A 21,574-nucleotide genomic window follows, 5' to 3' on the forward strand; every position below is an offset into this window, starting at 1 on the left:
ATAATCTCCGGAACTGTCTTTCCGCATGCGGTAGATGACGCCTACAGGCAGTACCCACCCAGCAGCGAGAAGATGTCCTCGCACCGGAAGCAGTTGTGGGAGAGTGCGTGCCCTAGTGAGCAGGAACCACACTAAATAGAGTCGCCCGAGTAGAAGCAGCTCCCCTGGGTGCAGTCGGCGCACGGTATCAGGCACCGGTTGACGCCGATGACGACCAGCTCGTCAGCGGGCAGTATGTTGGAGCTGGTGTAACCGGGCTGGCAGTCGTTGCACTCGCCAGAAACATCGATTTGGTACCCAAGCGAGCATGTGGTGCACAGCGGCATGGCGTAGTTGTACTGGCACTCCTGGCAAAAGCTGTCTAGCGAGTCGACCGCGTTCGTGAAGCAGACCCCAGTGGCCACGTCGTTCCGGTAGTAGCAGCTTCCCTCCCTTTCCAGTTCTGAGCACTCATCGCATGAGGGACCCGCGTACCCCTTGTAGCAGCTGCACATTACTTATCCCTGGAGGGTGAAACAGTCGCCGTTGGGGTTAGGGATCGGCGGGTAGCACTTGTTCTCGTGGAGAATGAAGCCGAGGTAACAGCTGCTGCAGAAGTACGAGGGTCCCTGGTCGTAACACTCTCCAGCGCACTCCGGAAGTACGCACCTCGCCAGACACTGCTGACCCACGAGGACCTTCCCCGGGAGGCAGGAGGCGCAAACCAGTGTTCCAGCCCCGTTGCGGTAACACCCGTCGTCGGTCACCTGCACCTAGCACGCACCACCTGCGAAGATAAATCCGTCGATGCAGGCATCGCACTGTTAGCCTGTAAACGAGCCGACGCAGCTGGAGCACCGGATGCCGCCAGGAGTGTAGAAGCAGGTCCCCGCTGCACACGTAATGCACGGCTTTAGGCACCCGCCTAGGGCCGCCACAAACCCGTTAGCAGCATCGCAGACCAAGCACCCATCCCCCGTGTATCCTGGAAGGCAGAACCCCGCACATATCAGGCGCCCGGACGCATCAACGTAGCACCGGTCTCCCTGGCATTTTTCGCAAAGCTCCAAGCACTCGGCCCCAATGTTTATGAAGCCGGCCCAGCACCCCTGACAAGACGGACCCTGGAAATTATCTTTGCACGACGAGCAGACGATGCTACCGTTCTCGTAAAAGCAGTCTCCATTGCAGCCGTCGCATCTCACCAGGCACTGACCCAAGAAGCTACCGGTCCCCGCTTAGCACGAGTCGCACTGCTTTCCAACCGCATATTGGTTGCAGCGGCAGGTCTAGTCGTGCTGGCAAATCCCGTTAATGCAATTAGTTGGGAGGCACTGAAAAATACACTGAGCCCCAACAAGGAGATAATCCTGCGCGCACGAAAAGCAAATGGTCTCCAGAGCTATTTTGATGCATTTGCCATGTTCTATTTTCTCATCTTCAAGATTATGGCAAACCTCTCCATATAACCATTTATCCGCTGGACACTCATCGCACCTATTTCCAGCAATGCCTGCATTGCATGAAAAGCACTTAATGTCACATTTATCTGGAGGTAGCATGCATTCCTAGAGATAATAGCAGTCGCCAGTTAGGCATTCTGCACATTTTTTCAAGCAGAGCTCGCCATCTGCCTTAAAACCTGAATCACATTCCTGGCATTTGGGCGCTTTCCAGCCGATCTTACATGCAGAACATTCCCATTCACCACCATTACCGCTTAAATACACGCACCCAGCACCTTACGCGCATGCTCCGGCCAGGCAGACATTTTTACAGCCTTTATCGCTGCTTTTCGTACAGAACTGACAGCTTATTCCACCGAAGTGATCTCCACAGTGGCAATCCCCGTCCTCGCATCGATTGCCATTACATTCCTGAGAATTTTTACATACAAAACCATCGCAAATACCGTCAATACTGAAATAGCCATCAGAACAAACACAAAAGTTGTCAAGGACTTATCCATGGAAGCACTGAGATTTTTAATCTCCAATACAGGTTGCAAATCCTGTGCTCGCATCGCAACTAGTAGCCCCACCAATGCAGAAGGTGCAAAGGTCAATCTCACATTTATCACCGGAATAACCTGGTCTGCAAACACACCCAAAAATAGCACTACATGTACTACCTTTATTGCAAAAATCTGGAGGACATGTGTGGGTTTCGCAGTTCTTCCCACTGTAGTCTTAGTTACAAGTTAAAATTTTGCCATCGAAGATGCCGTGGCATTCACTATAACAAAGATTTTCTTGATTTTTAATATTTATTTGGACGCGTAGTAGTTCTTGTTGGATGAATGGTGGGATCTCAGGACTGGCGAGCTCCGCGAGGGAGGCTATTGAAACAGCAAAAAAATCTTATAGGCGCACCATACCATCATTGCGGAAATCGACTATCCACTTTCCAGTTTTTAATAGTTTGGTGACACCGGGACCTGATTACATTTCTGCTTTGCTGATTTATTGAGGGCTACTGATTTTCCGTTAACTATCAGAATATAAACGTTTATCATATTGCTGTTTCGCTCGGTGGATATGATAGGTACATCGCTTTAACAGAATATCTCTGACGACTACTCAACAAAATTGATTATTTCATTATCTTGCGCTTCCTTTATCAGTAACACACATTTTTTGTTATTAGGGCTTATTAGTTTGAAATTGACAAGCATGTTAATAAAAAATGATTTTTGCGCAGTTTGTGAAATTCCATTTATTATCCCTTATTATTTAAGCTAATTTAACCACAAATAACCGCGAAGTTGAAGCTTATTTATTATATAAGGTCGGATATTCCGCTAAATTTATCAATTGAGACTTAACTAATTTCAATATTATTCTAAATAATAATATGGTCAATGTTTGCCTTTATCATATCTTATGCCAAGCCGAATATAACACTTTTTTCTACATTTACCCCATCTGATATAGTAATAAAATTGCAAAATGACATATTTAACATAAACATAGCTTCAATTTTTAGACTTAATGGATAATAATTTACAGCAGAGGCTGCATAACTTAAATGTGTATTGCAATTGAACGAAATGTTTGTAAATTTGCAGTTTGTTATTAATTTGCCCATCCCATAATTGCTGAAACTTCCATTTGTAGATCCACTAATAGATAAGTTTAGAGATACCATTGAAATTGTTACTTCATCTAAACTATTGAAAAAATAAGCTATCTATTGAGACTTGCATTTTTCCATCTCTAACGTAGAATTTATTGAAACAAAACTTACCTAAATATTTTTAACATTACTTTCTGCTAAAAGGATTGCTATAAATGGTGTATCAGTCATAGTTAGGGATGACTATATTGCAATATTTGAAATATCTGCATTTTCTTCCACTATTTAGGATAACTATGTTATTTTAGTGGCTGTTTTAGAGTTTGACTGTAAGTCTATTGTTATTTTCAAGTTCTTAAGATTTCCAATTAGCTGCTGGCAAATACTAAAAATAGTAGTATGGGTTAAAGCAGAACTAGTGCTAATGAAAATCATTATTTCAGATTTACTTATAGTTTTTGTGATTTAAGAAAATCCATAGATTAGTGAAATTTCTCGCCCAAAAATTTTAACATTAATATTTAATAAATCAACAAATGTTTACATTGATACTCCATAAATTTATGTCGTTTCCATGGCAGTAATTATTACAGAAACTGGAAAAGCACCCATAAGGTCTTAGCAGATTCCAAAAATTGTAGATGCCATAATAATACGTATATTAACTGATAATGATGTAGATTTTAGACTTTAAATACTATTTGATATACCATATACGTTATATTGTGTTTTCAATAAAGGAGTACATATAATAGAGAAATCGCAGCTTCTGAATTAAGATTCTATAACTTAAGTAAAAAATGTGATCTCGGCTAGATTAGTAATTTTATCACTTTGAATTTTGAAAGAAGTGTCTTAAAATGAAGCTGTACTGAGTTGTTCCATAACACGGAAAGAATCTAAGATATCAATTTCTACAGAGATTCTTATATTACTAAGAATCCCAGTAAACTTTTAAATTAACATGCCACCTCCTGGTATACTTAAAATTGTAAGTGTATTTCTAGCTCCTGAAAGAGTTCCGTTAAAAAAATTAACTATGGGTGAGCTGAAAATTGTTAGACTGATATCTTTTTCTATAACAAAATTATCATTTTACATAGTATTAAGTTGATAAAAACCATCGCCGTCAGAAAGTATAATCAAACTAAAAATAACTAGCATTTTCTATTTCAGTTTAATTATGTTGATAATATCCATTTATTGATTATTGCAAATTAATTAAACTATAAAGAAAATTTAAGATACTATTATTATTGCATATTAGAAAATTTTATAACTTATAGATTTATTATAGAGTTGAATAATAATTAATATGTATTTAAGACTCTTTTTATTATTGATAATATAATTAAATATAAATTATTTATAGGCTAGCATATACAATTATTTTTGAATTATAGAATAATACTTATATAATAGCTTAAGTTTATTTTTATTTTTATAATTATACACATATATTCAATTATTTCATACTTACATAAAATCAAGTATAAAATTATTATTAACTAATAAATAATTATAGATTCTAGATATTTATATTTATTAAGAAAAGTATACTTACCATACCAAATATAATTTAATTCTAAGAGCTCTATATAAGTAAATAAGATATAATAATATTTATTTAGAAGTAATATCTTAATAGTTTATATAAATTTATATCAACTAAACATTATAATACAGTAATATATATTATTGTTAATTATCAAATATTATAATAAGACAAACAATGATTATTTTATTAATTATTCGTCATGTTAAAATTTCAAGATTATACATCAAGCTATATAATTTCACATGCGATACAACAAATTTAGTCGCCTTCTGCATAGTTGTAGATTCTAATAGCCAAGACAATAATTTATTAATTTGATATGCAAATTCATTTATGTAGTTTTAATTAAAAATAGCTAATTCTATTGAAATAATACTTTAAATCACCAAATATCGAGTACGACATAATCTAGCAAATTTTAACATTCACCTCTTGATCCGCTACAATATTTAGGAATATGCCACTTATCAAAAGTCTGCATACGAGTCTTCAAGCAGATCACAACAGATATTCGTTCTTATATGTAATGAATCATCTCTATTTTAAGATCTGACTTCAAAAATTCTTGATTTGTGCACCATTGGATTTATAGGCGATAACATAACTTCAATATATGAATTTGTCTAGCGCAGTGCATGTTTTGACTGATGAATGCTTCAGAAATAACTATCTTGTTGCTAGCTTCTTAATTTTTCATGTTGCCGATAAAGTAATGCTACCAAATATATTGTGTAAGCATATTTTGTGCAAAATCCACAGAATTCTCCAGTCTTCCACACGCAGCTTAAATTCGCTCTACGATCTCTTATTGACAGTAATTTCTATGCCTAAACATAGATCTATCAATAATCTAAGCCACGAATACCAACCAATGCCATATTGCGCTATCTTGCAATGAATAAAATTGACTCTATCACCAACTACTCGTATTGCTCCAATATCAACCAAATGCCCTAATAACGCACACAACTCTTCACAGCAAGAAATCCGCAATAATTCCTATAACTTTCCTAATTACCACTCCAGAAACTAAAACTGAATTCTGTACAATTGATTATATTACTTAAAATTAGCTAATTTTCCACTCCTAAACTGTATTTTTCAGTATTTTTTTCGCGCTGGCCCCCGAAACGAAGCTGGAAAGTCCAAATTCAGTGAATTTCAGACCGTCTGAAACCAATTTTCCTGATTGTAAAACGCGAAATTAAGTGCCCAAATCCAAACATGTTCAAAACGCAATGTGACGTTTATTTCGACATTCGAATGCGAGTTATGGACATAATGGGATATGATGTTCGTTTTGCAGAAATTTTGACGATTTACCTTACAAAATTGATTAGAAATGTCCCAGAATTGGTCCATAAACTTGAATATCCTCGCTAAAATCAACTTTCAGCGCTGGAAGTTTTGCGGAAATTAGGCGGTCGGGAGAGCTGTTTTCGGAGTGAAGACAACCTCTATAGTAGTTTTTAGAGTCTTTCAAGACATAGCTGGTGAAAAATGCAGAATTTCGGCACAAAATAACCTTTGAAACAGCTGCGCAAGTTAGTTTTCGCAGTGAGCAGAGGCTCATAGCGTCTTGCAATTTGCGTCCCTTGCAATTCGCATTCTAAGCCAATACGTGCGGGTTAAATTGGTATTGGGAGCATTTGCGGCCTAAAACGTCTATCGCTGTACCGCACCATTTGCGAGCCTTTATGAGTAAAAGTCGCAACAAAATGATGCGTTCTGAATATGCTAAACGAGTAAATGGTGAGTCCGGTCAGTGCTCAAAACCAGAGACTTTGGGGCTAAAAACCAGCAACTGGGAGTCCCCAAGAATGCAAAATTTTCGTTTAGGTTCATATGGTGATTTAAATCGTTTAAAATTTAATTTTTAAATCGTTAAAACCTCTAATTTAATCCCTTAAAGGATGTAATTTGAATTTTTAAAACAATTAAAGACGTAAATTTCAATCGTTAAAGATTCTATTTATATATCTTACGGGTTCTAATTTAAATCACTTAAATTGCTCTAATTTTAATTTCTTAAATACTTTAACCCATACCTTTAAATACTTTAATCCATACCATTAAAGGCTCTAATTTGTATTGCTTAAATGCTGTAATTCCAATCAATTAAAAGCTGCAACTTAAACCCTTAAATACTTCAATTTGAATGAATAAACGGCGATAATTCAAATAACTTAAATCGCTCTAAGTTGAATTGCTTAAATATTCTAATTTAACTGTTTAAAGGTTCTAATTTGAATGACGTAAAGTCTTTAATTTAATCTTTAAAGGCGTAAATTGTAATTAATTAAAGACGTAAAATCAAACCCTTGAATACTCTAATTCCAGTCAACGTAAATGTCTCTAATTTTTAAATTTCTCAAATAGGTCTAATTCACACCCCAAACGCTATTTTTTCAACCCGCTAAACCATCAAATCCGTCCATTCCACGCCCTTTAAACCCCAATTCTACCTCAAACTCCCCCAAACCATCAAAAAGTCTGCTACCAAACGATTTCTGGAACCCCGCAAATGCAATTTTCCAAACCTCTCAAAGTGCTTAAACTGCTAAAATGCACGCCAGGAGCGCGAAATTAGCCTCTAAATTTAGTGCGTTCTGAGTGGAAAATTACGCGTTTTGGAGATTTTCCAGTCAAAAAATTATGGCGAAATGCGATTTTTCTTTACTGAAAATAACGGAAAGACCGGACGGGTAATAGCAAAATTATGAATTTTTAGCACTATTTAGAAGGTTCGAAAATGGAGAATAATTGCTGAAATCGGTGCGCGGGGGCTTCCCGTTTCGGTTTTTAGGGGTAGCGCAGGTCTGGAAGGAAATACTGATTATTATATGTTGAAATGTTAGTGTGAGATTTGGGATGGCAAATTTGGGGGATGTAGAGAAGGTAGAATTAGGGAAGTCGTGGAATGTGGGAATGGGGTGGAAATGTAAGTTTTGTGCTTTTAAGGGTGGGAAATGGAGGTGGGGCGCGATTCTGTAGTGGGTGGTGTAATTGGGGGTGGTGAAAGATTGCGTTAATTTTAAAGTTTAGGGTGGAATTTTATGGGGGAACGAGAAGGGATTGAATAGGGGAAGTTTGTTATGAATAATAAGGAGGTTGGGGTTAATTTTGGGTTAACATTTATTGGTAGTGAATGTCTAGTAATGTGTAAAGATAATATAAATGTGCTTAAGAGTAATAATAGAAATTTATGAATTTTGGTATTTTTATATCAAGCTAATAATTGATTTTGTCATTTTTTGATGTGGGTGTTTAATTAAATACTACTCAACAGGCTAGTAGTAATAATTATGTTACAATTATATATGCTCCATTATTATTAAAACTAACTGATAAAAAGGAAAAACTCTAAGTTGAAGTGGTGATTTTGAAAATAAAAGATTATATGGAATAAATAAGAATATTAATTTTTTCTGAGTAAACCCGTAATACTAAAATTAAAACTATTTAAAAGTGTTAAAAATATCCTTTTTAGTAAAAGGTTAATATTAATAAAATATAACACACTATTACTGACTGGATCTCTAAAATTATTAAATTTTAAAATCTATTACTTTATGTTAACCTAAATCTTTATTTATTTTGGTTAGGTAAAAACATAATTTCGTATTTTTATAGATTTTCAGATTTATATATCAGTTTAGTGCATATTATTAACATTTAAATTGTTGTGTTTTTGTTACATAAACCAAAACTAAAGTTTATATATATAAATATATTATATATAATCGTTCGAATAAGTATAATTAGAAATAATTATGATGATTATTTAAAAATTAGTTATATTTTGAGAACTGTTTAAAGTCAGTTACTCTGTCTAAAAATAATAACATGTTTTATTATACGCAATAAGATTTTATATTTAATAACTATCTGTTTTAATAATATATACTTACCTCTGTAAGTTAGTAATATTATCATTTTATTATTTTATAAGTATATATAATATAATGTTTCTCTTCCCATTATGTTATTATATTAATTACTTATAAATCTAATAATTGAAACTATTTAAAAACCAAAAAATTGTAATATCTATTTATATTGTTATCACAATGTACATAACAATTAAAAATGATCGTTGTTGTAAAATGTACGGAATCTAAAAATACGTGCCCTGTAGACAATTTTGCCCAGCACCGCCGAAGAGGAAATGGAATGTCTAGACTGCACTGATGATAAAATTGAATCAACTCAAGGGTGTAATTGTGTGGAGAAAGTTGCAATTAAAAGGTGCAAGGAATGCAATGAAGGATAATGCACAAAGTGCTTCGATAAGTCATTTATGAAAGCAGATGGCTCCTGCGAAGACTGTAGTTTTAACTGTGCTACCTGTGAGACTACCTAGGATAACTGTACCTCATGTAAGGCAGGATTTATATTGGATATGTAAACAAAAATGTGTGAAAGGACCTGCAAGTCCCACAAAGAATGCACAAGCAAGAATAGTGGTTACTGTGACTTCTCAGTGGGATAATGTAAAGCTTGCTCAGATGGTTGCCGCTCCTGTGCTTCCAAGACATTTTGTGCCTAATGTAATGACTCAGAGGGAAAACCAGTACTTACTATAGATGGTACATGCACAGCTGCTTGTGCTGGTATTTAAGATGGAAATTACTGCAAGAACGGAACTGCCACAAAATGTGAAGGTAGCATTACTTCAGAGTGTAAATGTGGTGAGAAAAAGAGCTGCGCTACTTGCAATACTGACAGTTCAGCTTGTGAGACATGCCTACCGAATATTACTAAAACTGCAGATGGTGACTGTAGTGATTGTGCAGAAGGATACGAATCTGTTGGGCTCTTGTGCATATCAACATCTACATTGGAAAGTAATGGTACAAACCTTGGCGGGGGTGCAGTAGCAGGAATAGTAGTTGGAGTTCTGGTAGTTCTAGGAGCTGTTGGAGGAGGTTTGACCTACTATTTCATCAAAAAGTCAAAAACATAGAAGTTCTAAGCAGGTATGGAGGAAAGCACATCGAAATAAGCTCCAGAGTGAACATAATTTTATGGTAAACATTGAATCTCAGAATAAGAAGAATTTTGCATAAATTTAAATATAATGTATGATTTTTACCTTACATATCTAGATAAACTTCATTATTTTATGAAATAATGGAGAATAAGTGCTAATTAAATTATCTTAAATAAAACTTTAATATAACATAATTATAAATATAATTAATTAAACTTGCGATAAAATTTAATAAAAGGACTAAATTACGGTGTATGAATAAGTAAATACACTAAATATTATCAAATTTATCTAATAATTATGATACATCTGATATGATAATTCAATTCACCTATGTTAAGGTAAATTAGATACTTTTTTGCATAAAACGACATTGATCCATGTGATTAATATTATATGTTCTACATGAAATTCGATGAATCAAGGCGAGTACGAGACACTAAAAATGTTATGGGAGTTATATGGAATTTAGTTAGAAATAAGCAGAATTAGTGATATTTCGTCGTTCCACAAGAAATGAAAAACATCAGTCCAAGGCACCTCTTTATGAAGAAGTTGTCTCTTAAAGTATTACCATATATAAGGTAATAAAAAGTTAATAATGCCTCATTATCACCTGTTAGTCCTACACGATAGCATCATACACATAATATTTATAAAAATAAAAAAAGATATGACTCTCTAGATATTAGTCAAAGTAATATAACAGAATCATTAAATGATCCTTATTCAGAGAGTAGTGAAATTTCTATTTGGGTTATAGACTTTATTTTTAAATAATGATATTTTTGTGTGTAGTAATATTGAATATTGCTCTGAAGTGATTAAAATAGTGATAAAATACGTTACTTAATATAATTTTATTAAATAAGGCAATTCTACACTACTATCAAGTTAAATATACCTCTTTTAACTACATAGTAACATATAAATAATTATTTACCTGTTAATTGTAGTATTCATCCTGATACAACCTCAGTTTTCATTATAAAATAAATTACGTTACTACTAGGTAAACTTTACATATTAGAGTAAATAATTTTCCTTAAAGGCAAATAACACATTCCAATTTTCATAAAATGCTACTTATATTATGCGACAGCTCAATACGGAAAAATACAAAATATCTAACAGTTAGCTAGTCTCACTTTTTAAATCCCAGACGCGGTTCATTATTATTTTAACTAATCATTATCCTAAATTATTAACTGTATATATGTTTATTTTATATTTTATTTCTAAAAACAATACACACTAAATTAAAATTGATGCGTATACCCTTAATTTTTCATTTCTATGAAGTTAAAACGTAAATTTTAGCTAATATATAATATGAAAGCCCGATATAAATTAGCATAAACTTATAGAATAAAAAATACGTACTTTTGAATGTTATGTTCTGCCATACTGGATTTCAACCAAACCAGAAATTTACATTGCATTATTATATATTATTATAAATATATTTTCTGAAAATCTGTTTTTAAACATTTCACTTCGAAACATCCCAACCACAACATAAAAAACTATTTCTATTCCTTATTTTTACTATTTAGCTTGCAATCTGCTTCAAATTTACTAAAACCAATTTTTATTATATTATATTACATTATTATACCCTAATAATTATTAAATTCCGCTCCTAATTAAATATTTTTATCACATCATCAAAAATCCCGTAGAATTCTAATCAATTTTCATTATTATTATATCATAATATCATAGTTTCTAAAAATTTAAAACCGAATTGCACCATCAAGTTTACCATCTAAAGTTTACATTCCCCGCAATATCCAAAACTTTCCATTTCGCAATTCCTCAATTTGCAGACCATCGCCATTTTCGATTTCTACCAAATTTTCGATCTCAAATTGAGAAACAATTAGACTTTTCGCTTCCAAAACGCAAATTGCGGCCGTAACGTTAAAATGCGAATTTTAGAAAACTGAAATTGCGAAAATTCGAGCCGCCGAATGCGTTTCTCTTGTCAGCTCGAAGCTGCGCTAAAGAATTTTTCTGGGGTTCAAATTTTACTTAATTTGAATTTTGACGTCGAAATCGGAAGAATGGCGCAATTTGGCGATTTGGGGGCTTAATGGTTTAGTTTTTGCACTATGTAATAATAATCATTATTATATCAAATTAGAGGTACTTGCTAGTTTCAAAATTTTGAGAATGGGCGAAAATTTGGTAGTTTGGGTTGAATGTGTTAAATAATGAAAAATAATGCTAGTTCACATTTTTAGAGTCATAAGGTGTTAAGGGCGCAGAAAGTAATTACTCGTATCGGATTAATCGATTGCTTATTGAGGAAATACGTAACTTAGGGGTTGATTGCGTGAATATTTACTGTAAATGGGTTTTTGCAGCTGTTTAGCAAACTAGCTATCTTTTAAATTATTATTTCATAATATAAGTATATTATGCTCAAGAATGAGAATGAATGTTAATATTTAGTAGTGTAGTGTTTCAGTAGATATTAGCCCGTCGCTAATCCGCAGTTTAGCAAAATGGCCTTCAAAAATTTTTCAAAACATAAATCGCAAAGCGGTTATTATTTATGAACAATTTAAAGACGAATTGCTAACGGAATCGAACGGACGAATATAGAAATTCTCTATTTCTAATCAGTAGTTGGTACGGGGAGAGCATTGCACTCTTTCACATACATCAAATTTTTTAGTATAATAAAGTATATAAATTATATACTTTAGTAGTTAGTCAACCCGCCTAAACCCCCGAAACGGCAGTCGGCCATTTCAAAATAATTGCCATGCATTATTATATACATTCCACAAATATTAATCGATTTAACGATATATGAACACATAGTTCAAACACATCTAAAGAGGACAAACAAGACAAAGAACCTATAGAAAGACAAGAAAGGCATTTCGAGCATTTAGAAAGGGCAAAACAAAATAGGGAAAACATAGCGAGCAGTATAAAAAAGGGAAGAAACTCGAAGATATAAATATATATCAAAAGTATTATATATAAAAATTAAGCATCTATTTTTTAAACTATAACAAATGAGCCTTAACCACAACTTGATTCTCAAGAAAACAACACAATCGGTATAAAATAAGCTTAACGCTGATCTGTAGCCATAAAAGGATAAATATAAAAAGATTATTAAAAACTTTTAAATATTATAAACAAAACTAAACGAAGTAGCTATGGATAGCTTATCCGAAGATCAAACTAAAGAGCTAAAGAAATAAAACAACGAATATATAGAACCAATTTCAAAAAGATGGATTATAACTAATTTGAAAGACCTTACAATTACATAAATATACTAGACAATAAAATAAAAGCTAATATACAAAACCTTAAAAACGAAGCATTTAGATTCGACAACCAATTCATTACGTAAAGATGGTACACTGAAAAGGTTAGTTAACTAAGAGCTTAAAATATTAAATATGAACAAATGAAAACATAACTTAAAACAAGAATCCAAAAAGGATTAGAACTAAGAATGTTAAATTAGCTTAATCACGAAATAGATAAGATATCAAAGTTACAAGGTGTAGCACAAATACAAGAATTCGAAATTAGTTATGATAAATATATTAACGAAAACGATAACATACTTGAGACCATAGGGAAGGATTTCAAATTGGATCAGATGGATTTAAAATACATTAACTCCTTGGAATACTTTAAAAATAATTTTAACAGTAGCATACCCTTTGAAATCATAACGGATACACCTTACCTGGGTCTATATTACAGTAAGTCTAATTATTACGACACCTATGTGGTTGCAAATATTAGTTATATTAAATAAAACGGTAACATAATTCCTATAGGATTCATAATTTAAAATTAGATGTCAAGTCTATTAGAATCAATATTTGAAGAAGTGATAAGCGACGGAGAGAAGTATTTTAATAGAGATGTTAGCAGTACAGATGTAATGCTTTTTCAAAATATTGGTGTCATAAACATATAGGTCCTTTTTCCTGAATAAATAGTATAAAACGTATTTAAAGATAAGGATGAGTTTTATGTATCAGAAGTAGATCCTTAATATGGCGAAGGTTATTAAATAGGATTGATATGTAGAAATGTAGGCCATGGATATTAAGGAAACGCAACACTAGAGTAAAAGTTTAAAGGGTCTATATTCTTTGTCAAAAATAATCACAACACCTGTCTATGCACGGCCATCATTGCAGTATTCACCAAGAAATCAAAAATAGTTGATAAGAAACATATCTTTTAGTTAGAAGGGACACCATATGCAATAGCCACAATAGCATTTGATGCAGGTAAGGCTTTACAAATGTATTTAGATAAGCCCTCAGACAAAACTAAAACTAGAAACTAAAACTTATACTACTTTACGCATATGCTTATAAATGAAATCCGCAAAGATGCAGAGGGGTTAGCAGATACAGAGATACTAATAAGAGCAGAAAGGTATTTGAATATAAAAAAAGTAGCAGAAGTTAATAAAGTAAATGATTTGTATCCAAATTCAGAAATGGAGCTTTTATTAGTTTTATGCAATGGACATTACAATGTCATAATGGATTTTAAACAATGAATAAATACAATGAACCCAATGCACAAGGCATATATTTATTGCTATCAACACCAAAACCTATCCCATAAGAAGAACCAATGTTATGAATGCACACAAGCAGACGAAGTGGCTACTAAGTATTATTGTACGTTTTGCAACTACAGTCATGTAAGATCAAAAAACAACAAAAGTTATTAATGTTAAAACTGTAAAATATAGCTCCATAACACACCCAATAGCAAATGCTTAGAACGACATTAAAAGAAATGCGAGAAGTTTTCACCATGCAGTCATTGTAATACGACACACAACTCATCACGCAAATGTAAAACGTAAATTGAATATGAAGGATAGTACTTCAAATAAGGAAACCTTTATGATGAATAGAAATCATTTCTAACTCGGGATATAGAAAGCCTATTCGAGAATCTAAATGAAGATGATGATAACTATTCAAAGTATTCAATGAAGCACATCCCCTTTTTAGTAACATGGATTATAAACATATACGATAAGGAAATAAAACCATACGAAGAGATGGATCACTTTTATGATAACGCACTTAGATTAAAAGAACCAGGCAACTACATCACTTCAACAGACGATTTGCTAATCAAATTTATAAGGCACATGGAACCAATAGCTAAGAAATATAAGATAAAAGACTTCTATGCACACAATGCAGCAGCATATGACAAATACTTATTATTAGCAGCTATAATGAAAGTGAAAGAGCAATTCGAATTCGAAACATTGATTTCAAACAACTACCTATTGAATTTGAAAATAAATGGAATGTCGTTTAAGGATTCATTTAGACTCATAACTTCACCATTAGCAAAACTAAATAAGGAATTGGCCCTTGGCCTTGAAGTTGGAAAACAACTATAGTCATACACGTTCTTAACAAAAGATATATTTGATTTGTATATTTAAAACGGAGGGAGTCTTAAATCAATAAGTGAATTAGTAAAAGAAGGCATTCTATAACAGAAACACTTTGATAAGCTAAGCTTGGATGAGTTCAATTAATATGCTAGCTACTATGATCACTTAGACTTCATTGATTAGTATATTAATTATTGTATTCAAGATAGCTCATTTTAAGCAAAGCTCTTGTGAAATGGGTAGAAGTATCACTAAAGGAATAGGGTGTCAACAGGCTCAACTATTTAACAGCATCAGCAATGCCAATGAACCTATTCACACACCACTGCAATACAAAGATATAAATAGGTTATCACGATCTAAAACATAACAAATCGAAATGCGAGTATCGCTTAGCACATCTAACTTTGAATGATAGTGGAATGATAAATAAACTTTTAGGAACCAAGTTTACCAAGATAACAAATGTACTCTACAATCAACGATTCTTAGATACAAGATACAATATTGATATAGTATTCCATGGTGACACGGATGGCGCAACTAAGAAGTATGGATTAGAATTGGATGGAGTGTTCTATCATGGGTTAAAGGAATTAAAGCAAACATATAAGTATTATAAAGTAATGCAAGAAAGGAAGAGGCAGCATCAAACGAAGGGATTACGCTTAAAAGATAGAATGAATGAAGGAGTATTTGAAGACATCTTTCATGTAGCAGACGTTGAGTTTATTAAATTTGAATAGGACAACGATATCAAGATAGAGATACCTCCGTAATACAACATAAGCAATAGATCGATATTACAAAGAGGAAGAACTGAATGCTACACTCATTATAGAGAAATCGATAGACCAAACGAAAAGCTGTACGGAATTGGCTTCACATCGCTTTACCCTTCAGGCATGGTATTTGGAAACTTACCTTTAAGAGATTTGATTGTTGGAACACAAGCAGGAAGCTTAACGTATACCAAAAGTATTGATTCAAAAGATATAGCAAAGTATACGTTTAAACTTGATTAAGCCTATATTGATAACTTAATTGAATACGTTAATAACATACCAAGATAGATTACAGCAGAAGAAAGGCTTCAATACTACTTAGCTGGATGTGATAAGATGAAACGAGTAATATAAATCAAATGTTAGATGCTACCACCAAGGGATTTAAAGTTCCCAGTGTTAGGATGCCATATTTGTAACAAGTTGCTATTTCCCTTATGTAGAACATGCGCAGAATAGTAATGTTTGTATGTTAACAATCACAAATCATGCAAAGACAATAATGAATAAAGATATCTAACAGGGTTTTGGCATGAAACTGAATTGATAAATACATTATACGAAGGTTATAAGTTCAGGGAGATATACGAGACACATACTTACTAAGTATCTACTTTTAATGATAACGAATATTAAGGAGGAAACTTCATTAATTCAGAGATGTTCAACAAGACCCTGAACCCAGATCAAGATGTTTATAAGGATGAAGATGATCTAAAGCAATTAGCAAATGATTGTGACTTTGATTATATTTATAACGATGGCATGCATCAATCAAATAAAAGAGTGAAGGTGAATATAGGTAACTTAAACTAAACCAAGGAGTAAAAACATTCTATAAACTATTGCTAAATGCAACGTATGGTAAGACAGGCTAGAATGTTGTAATACCAACGGAGTCGTTTGATAAGGGTGAATTACTTTTTGACATGCATGACGAAGAGCTGCATAAGAATTATAAAATTGAATTAATTGAATAAGTATGATTAAGAATACTTATGCATACGAAGAAGAGTTGTAATAAACATAAAGAACCTAATCAAATGCATCCTTGGCAGGAACGATAACAGCAGTAGCAAGAACTATGCTTAATACATTAATAAGATATGTAAATGATGAATTAAAAGAAACTGTCTTATACGCTGATACAGATTCAGTTTACTGTGTTTTAGATAGAGTAAAGTTCCCAAACCTAACTTCAGTAACCTTCAAGAATACATACTCTTGCAAATGCGAATAGAAGCTTGATCCAAATGAATGGGTTTGTATAGGTCCTAAGTCATATACATACACAGATGGAATCAAATACGCTCAAAAATCCAAGGGTATCACCTTAGATAAAACATATATTATTGAAGTAGAGGAAGGGAAGCTTGTTCATGTATTCGATATTTATAAATCAATATTATTTGATTAAGTATAATTTAATGAGGATGATAGTATTTAAATGAAAGACTCAAACGCTGAGACAAAAGTAAAACAGGAGTTAAACTATATAAGAGATAATAAAACATATAACATATATACGCATACAAGATATAAAGTAATTAGATAATAGTAATAAAAGAGGCTTATTGATTTTACTTCAAGAGCTGATTAGATATCAACATTGCCTTTTGGATATGATAAAGTATATGCGTGATTCATGTAATCCATTTTGGATTCCGATTCACTTTAGCGAATCACTTTAGTCGTTCATTTTTTGTATTAATAAAACAGCATTGAAAGCAAAGCTTCCCGGACGCCTTCAGTACACATGGAGTACAATATCCAATCAGACGAAATTCAGTTTTTGATATGAAAAACAAAAAAATACTCGGACGCAACCGTCCGACCTCAGGGGGTCTAAATTGAAATAATGAGTTACGGTTATTTTGGACTTATGGGTTCAGCAGGAACATGCAAGACGTCTTCGATTAATAAAATAAATTAAGTATGTTAAGATTAAAGTAAACTATCAAAGTATAATTTAGATGACTTTCATTTAAATAACTGAACTATAACTCATACGTTCTTCTTAAGTCCAACTATCGATTATGATTAAATTTATTAAAACTCAAAAAGCAAAGACAATAGAATTAATATACCATTTGTTGATTCGAACGGAATGACATCAAAATAAAAGTTATTAATGTTATGTTAAGAATTATAGAAAATGAAAATCATTATAAATCTATCATTGATAATATACGATTAGATACGAACTACTTTAAAAGATAAAGGAATTAAAAAGAAATTAAAAATAGAGATCAAAAACTATTATTTCAAATTTTCAAAAACATACTTTCACAATTCGAATGGGTAAAGTAATAGTATTAATAATGTTTAGTTTTATAGAAAGACTGTTTAGGTGATGATGTTGATTAGTATATGTAATTGCTGTATGAATAAATTGGATTGCGCTATAATAAATATTAGATACGAAGATAAAAAATAGTTTTATTATTAGATGACATGCGCGGGAGTTCAGTATTTCAAACTACTATTGAATCTTATTTCTATAAGCTAATTATTTAAAGAAGACATCTTGGAATTTGGGCAACCATTTCATGTTTACATTCTATTAAGATACTGTATGGATCTTTTAGATAGTTGTTTACAGCTTTCTTGTTAATAAACGGTCTCAAGGAAGAACATATAAAAGATATCTTTGAGGATATCGGAAGGACAAGAAGTTAAGAATTCGAATCGAAATAGTTTATTGAATTGTATGATAGATCCATTGGTTATTTTGAAAACGACTATTCGAAGAGAGGTTAATTCAAATATAGTTTTGAATATATAATTATTTAACCAGACCCAATGATCTTTATAAACTTTGATAAATAAGTTAAGTGAGTATCTGTTAATTTATCGTATATTTAAAAGCTAATGTACTCAATTTTTTTTAAGTTCAAGAAATGGTAAAGTTCATAAATGTAAAACTACTGATTGAAGAAAACAAAAGAAACGATTTCGCTTTCAGCTAAGTAATAGTAAACAATGAACCCATAAAAATAACTAAGGAAACTAGTACTAAGCAGAAATTTGAAAGTAATAAAGTATATAACAAAGTTGAATAAATAAGATTGCTTAATAAAGATAAATAAGTAATAGCTATGCTACCTGAAGAACTTGCACAATAGAACTATTATCATACTCCTGATGTACTTAGCACTAAGCCAGCCTATAGCAAGTATATAATAATTAACAAGATTGAAACATGTCAGTTTGGTACATAGTATAAACAAATCTAATATTTATTAGATGAAAAACAAGTGAAAGCTATTTAAGCTATTGAGCCAGCTTCAAGAGAACTATATTTCTGATCCAAAAGGATTTAAGCAAAAAATAAAAACCAAATAACTATGGTCGCCTTTGGGCTTCCACTTCTTAAAGATCATAACGTATATTTTAAAGAAACTTTTTTTAATAAACAAAAATGGATCGATAAGCAATAGTTAAAGATCAAGAAACAAAACCAACTTACAAAGAAGCGATATAGGTTATGTAAAAGTAAGATAGCTTAGAAGCCTACTCAAAAGAAGTTATCAAGAGTATTGAAATACTTCCAAAAGCTCTGATGTTGAACCTCCATCTAAAGTAAACTTCAGCCAAACCAATTATAATAACATGCAATCGTCAATATTAAAGTTTGAGGATGATCGTAACAATACTAAGTTTGAACATTATAGTAAAATACTAATAGTAATATATATTTCCTTAGAACTAACAGACAGACGGTTGTATGACATGGCTGAATAAGTTGTAGCGTTATCAGAGTAGTGTTTCAAAGGCAATAAATAGGGTGACGTTAGACTGTACATCCCGATGATTATGTTAGATACGATTCTGTAAGAGAACTAATCAACTTCATCTAAAGGATGTAAGACTTATTTATAGGAATTAATTAATAGAGTTTTGAAAAACAATAAACGGAAGGACCTTATTAAATTAGTTGAGAATCTAGTTTACATAGTAACTAAAACGTTTACATGGTGTTGAATGTGAAAGCGTTATATTTTTTAAATGTTAATTAACTATAATGAACCATATCTGAACAATTCGATTTTGCATAATGCAATCCAGCCGTCCAGCAATCTCTAGGGTGATCGCTTTCCGGCCGGATCACTTATATTAATATTCTATATTTTTAATCTTATTGTACCTTTAATCTTCCTCAACTAATCCTATTAGTAAGTAATACATAGATAAAGTATGATATTGTATTCTAGAATTTCAAAAACGGAAAGCTATGGTTTATGGTCGCAAGACTGGCATAAAAAATGATCTGACGAGGTTGAAATAGGAGATTGCCAGATCATACTTTTAGCATGGGTTGTTTACTACTTATGAATTGCATGTATAATCATAATATACTTTTTTAAAATTCAAAATAGAAATTTATCTTGTAAGAATAGTTAAGAAAACATTAGAATATTAGGCTTATGTAAGGAATGTATATACTGAATAAGCAATATATTTACAATATACTTATTGCGTATGAATGTACATTAAATTATATAAAAATATTTCAAATAAAGTTTAGTAAAAATATATAGCCTCGAATTTACTTTTAACTATTACTCCTAATAAGTAATTGACATACTTATAATTTCATTATAATCTTCCTATAAAATGTCTATTAAGTATACTTTAACAGCTTTTAATTCAGAATCGATATAGTATTAGTATACAATTAGAAAATATTAAAGAAATTTTAAATTAAGAAATATACCGAGATACTTTTACATTAGAACATGTAAAAAACTTTAAATTATCTCTTATTCCTTTTACGTTTCCATTAGTGTAACTCTAATTTAAAGGATAAAATAACGACATTTAATAAAACATACAGAAAGAGTAATTTAATATTAGTTTCATTATTTCATAGAAATAGAATGACTAGTATCGTATAACCCTTATAAATATTATAACTGAAATATTATCATACGAACCATATATTAGTATACAACATCGTTTACTAACTGCCTTATCTTTTATTTAGTTATTTATATAATCATATTAGTCTTTAGCTGTCTGATTTTCTCGTTAGTAAAATTAATATAACTTTTAAATAGTCTTAATTAAATGTAGTATCAAGAGTATATCACATAGTAGTTACGATAATTTTAAAATTACAATTAAATAATTATTGAAAAGGAATAAAGTAAAAATAATATGTTAGATTATATTTTTATAAGATATTATAGTCTATAGTTATGAAGAAGAATTAAACAACAGTAATGGTAATTTTCAACTGCAACTGTTTTGTTTGGCAAGATAATACAGATAATTTAACAAATATTGATTATTTCTAAATAAAAATTAATATTATTAGGGTTTTCAATATAGTTTACACTTATAATAATTCAATCTATATATTTCTTTTACTAGGAAATATCAATATGATTTATGAGGATTGTTGTTAGCTTTTAAGCTATTGTTGATCCGATCAATGTTATTTCAGTAATAAGTAATTATCTTTTTATAATATAATATACTATTATAATTTTTAATCCGTATAATGAGAGTACTTTACGGAAACCAATTTATTTTTATACATGTCTGCTAATAGTTATAATAATGAAAATAATTTATCTAGATTATTTGATATTGTAGATTTTAACTTAAATACCTATTAGTCTGATGAAAATAAATATAGTATATTGAAATGTAGAAAAGTCAACTTTCGTCTCTAATCATTAAAATATCAGGGGTATTTTTATTTAATTGTTTAAAATTTAATGTATTAGAATTATAAATCTTAAAGCATCCTC

At 31.7% G+C, this 21,574-nt stretch overlaps 10 protein-coding genes and 1 pseudogene across 10 annotated transcripts; 7 read left to right on the forward strand and 4 right to left on the reverse strand. All coding sequences in view use genetic code 6, as the record gives it.

Annotated features, from left to right (window-relative positions):
- Window positions 1-2: 2 nt before the first annotated feature.
- On the reverse strand, window positions 3-4,254 carry SS50377_25147 (Transmembrane domain-containing protein; annotated as a pseudogene).
- A 740-nt stretch (window positions 4,255-4,994) lies between these two features.
- SS50377_25148 (uncharacterized protein) lies at window positions 4,995-5,447 on the reverse strand (the record flags this gene model as incomplete). Its single annotated transcript, XM_067908982.1, has 1 exon — window positions 4,995-5,447. The coding sequence occupies one exon, from the start codon at window positions 5,445-5,447 to the stop codon at window positions 4,995-4,997; it is 453 nt and encodes a 150-aa protein (XP_067763803.1).
- A 1,649-nt stretch (window positions 5,448-7,096) lies between these two features.
- On the reverse strand, window positions 7,097-7,747 carry SS50377_25149 (uncharacterized protein; the record flags this gene model as incomplete). The annotated part of the gene is made up of 1 exon (XM_067908983.1): window positions 7,097-7,747. The coding sequence occupies one exon, from the start codon at window positions 7,745-7,747 to the stop codon at window positions 7,097-7,099; it is 651 nt and encodes a 216-aa protein (XP_067763804.1).
- A 1,033-nt stretch (window positions 7,748-8,780) lies between these two features.
- SS50377_25150 (Cysteine-rich membrane protein 2) lies at window positions 8,781-9,629 on the forward strand (the record flags this gene model as incomplete). Its single annotated transcript, XM_067908984.1, has 1 exon — window positions 8,781-9,629. One exon carries the CDS (start codon window positions 8,781-8,783, stop codon window positions 9,627-9,629), a length of 849 nt encoding a protein of 282 aa, XP_067763805.1.
- A 1,842-nt stretch (window positions 9,630-11,471) lies between these two features.
- Window positions 11,472-12,014, reverse strand: SS50377_25151 (uncharacterized protein; the record flags this gene model as incomplete). The annotated part of the gene is made up of 1 exon (XM_067908985.1): window positions 11,472-12,014. The coding sequence occupies one exon, from the start codon at window positions 12,012-12,014 to the stop codon at window positions 11,472-11,474; it is 543 nt and encodes a 180-aa protein (XP_067763806.1).
- Window positions 12,015-12,637: 623 nt separating this feature from the next.
- On the forward strand, window positions 12,638-13,045 carry SS50377_25152 (uncharacterized protein; the record flags this gene model as incomplete). The annotated part of the gene is made up of 1 exon (XM_067908986.1): window positions 12,638-13,045. The coding sequence occupies one exon, from the start codon at window positions 12,638-12,640 to the stop codon at window positions 13,043-13,045; it is 408 nt and encodes a 135-aa protein (XP_067763807.1).
- Window positions 13,046-13,443: 398 nt separating this feature from the next.
- Window positions 13,444-14,163, forward strand: SS50377_25153 (uncharacterized protein; the record flags this gene model as incomplete). Its single annotated transcript, XM_067908987.1, has 1 exon — window positions 13,444-14,163. The coding sequence occupies one exon, from the start codon at window positions 13,444-13,446 to the stop codon at window positions 14,161-14,163; it is 720 nt and encodes a 239-aa protein (XP_067763808.1).
- A 444-nt stretch (window positions 14,164-14,607) lies between these two features.
- SS50377_25154 (uncharacterized protein) lies at window positions 14,608-15,264 on the forward strand (the record flags this gene model as incomplete). The annotated part of the gene is made up of 1 exon (XM_067908988.1): window positions 14,608-15,264. The coding sequence occupies one exon, from the start codon at window positions 14,608-14,610 to the stop codon at window positions 15,262-15,264; it is 657 nt and encodes a 218-aa protein (XP_067763809.1).
- A 65-nt stretch (window positions 15,265-15,329) lies between these two features.
- Window positions 15,330-16,931, forward strand: SS50377_25155 (uncharacterized protein; the record flags this gene model as incomplete). Its single annotated transcript, XM_067908989.1, has 1 exon — window positions 15,330-16,931. The coding sequence occupies one exon, from the start codon at window positions 15,330-15,332 to the stop codon at window positions 16,929-16,931; it is 1,602 nt and encodes a 533-aa protein (XP_067763810.1).
- Window positions 16,932-18,269: 1,338 nt separating this feature from the next.
- SS50377_25156 (uncharacterized protein) lies at window positions 18,270-18,653 on the forward strand (the record flags this gene model as incomplete). Its single annotated transcript, XM_067908990.1, has 1 exon — window positions 18,270-18,653. One exon carries the CDS (start codon window positions 18,270-18,272, stop codon window positions 18,651-18,653), a length of 384 nt encoding a protein of 127 aa, XP_067763811.1.
- Window positions 18,654-19,427: 774 nt separating this feature from the next.
- SS50377_25157 (uncharacterized protein) lies at window positions 19,428-19,799 on the forward strand (the record flags this gene model as incomplete). Its single annotated transcript, XM_067908991.1, has 1 exon — window positions 19,428-19,799. The coding sequence occupies one exon, from the start codon at window positions 19,428-19,430 to the stop codon at window positions 19,797-19,799; it is 372 nt and encodes a 123-aa protein (XP_067763812.1).
- Between the last annotated feature and the right edge of the window lie 1,775 nt (window positions 19,800-21,574).

The sequence above is a fragment of the Spironucleus salmonicida genome, chromosome 5 (assembly GCF_000497125.1).
Source record: "Spironucleus salmonicida strain ATCC 50377 chromosome 5, whole genome shotgun sequence".
NCBI classification, from domain to species: Eukaryota; Fornicata; order Diplomonadida; family Hexamitidae; genus Spironucleus; species Spironucleus salmonicida.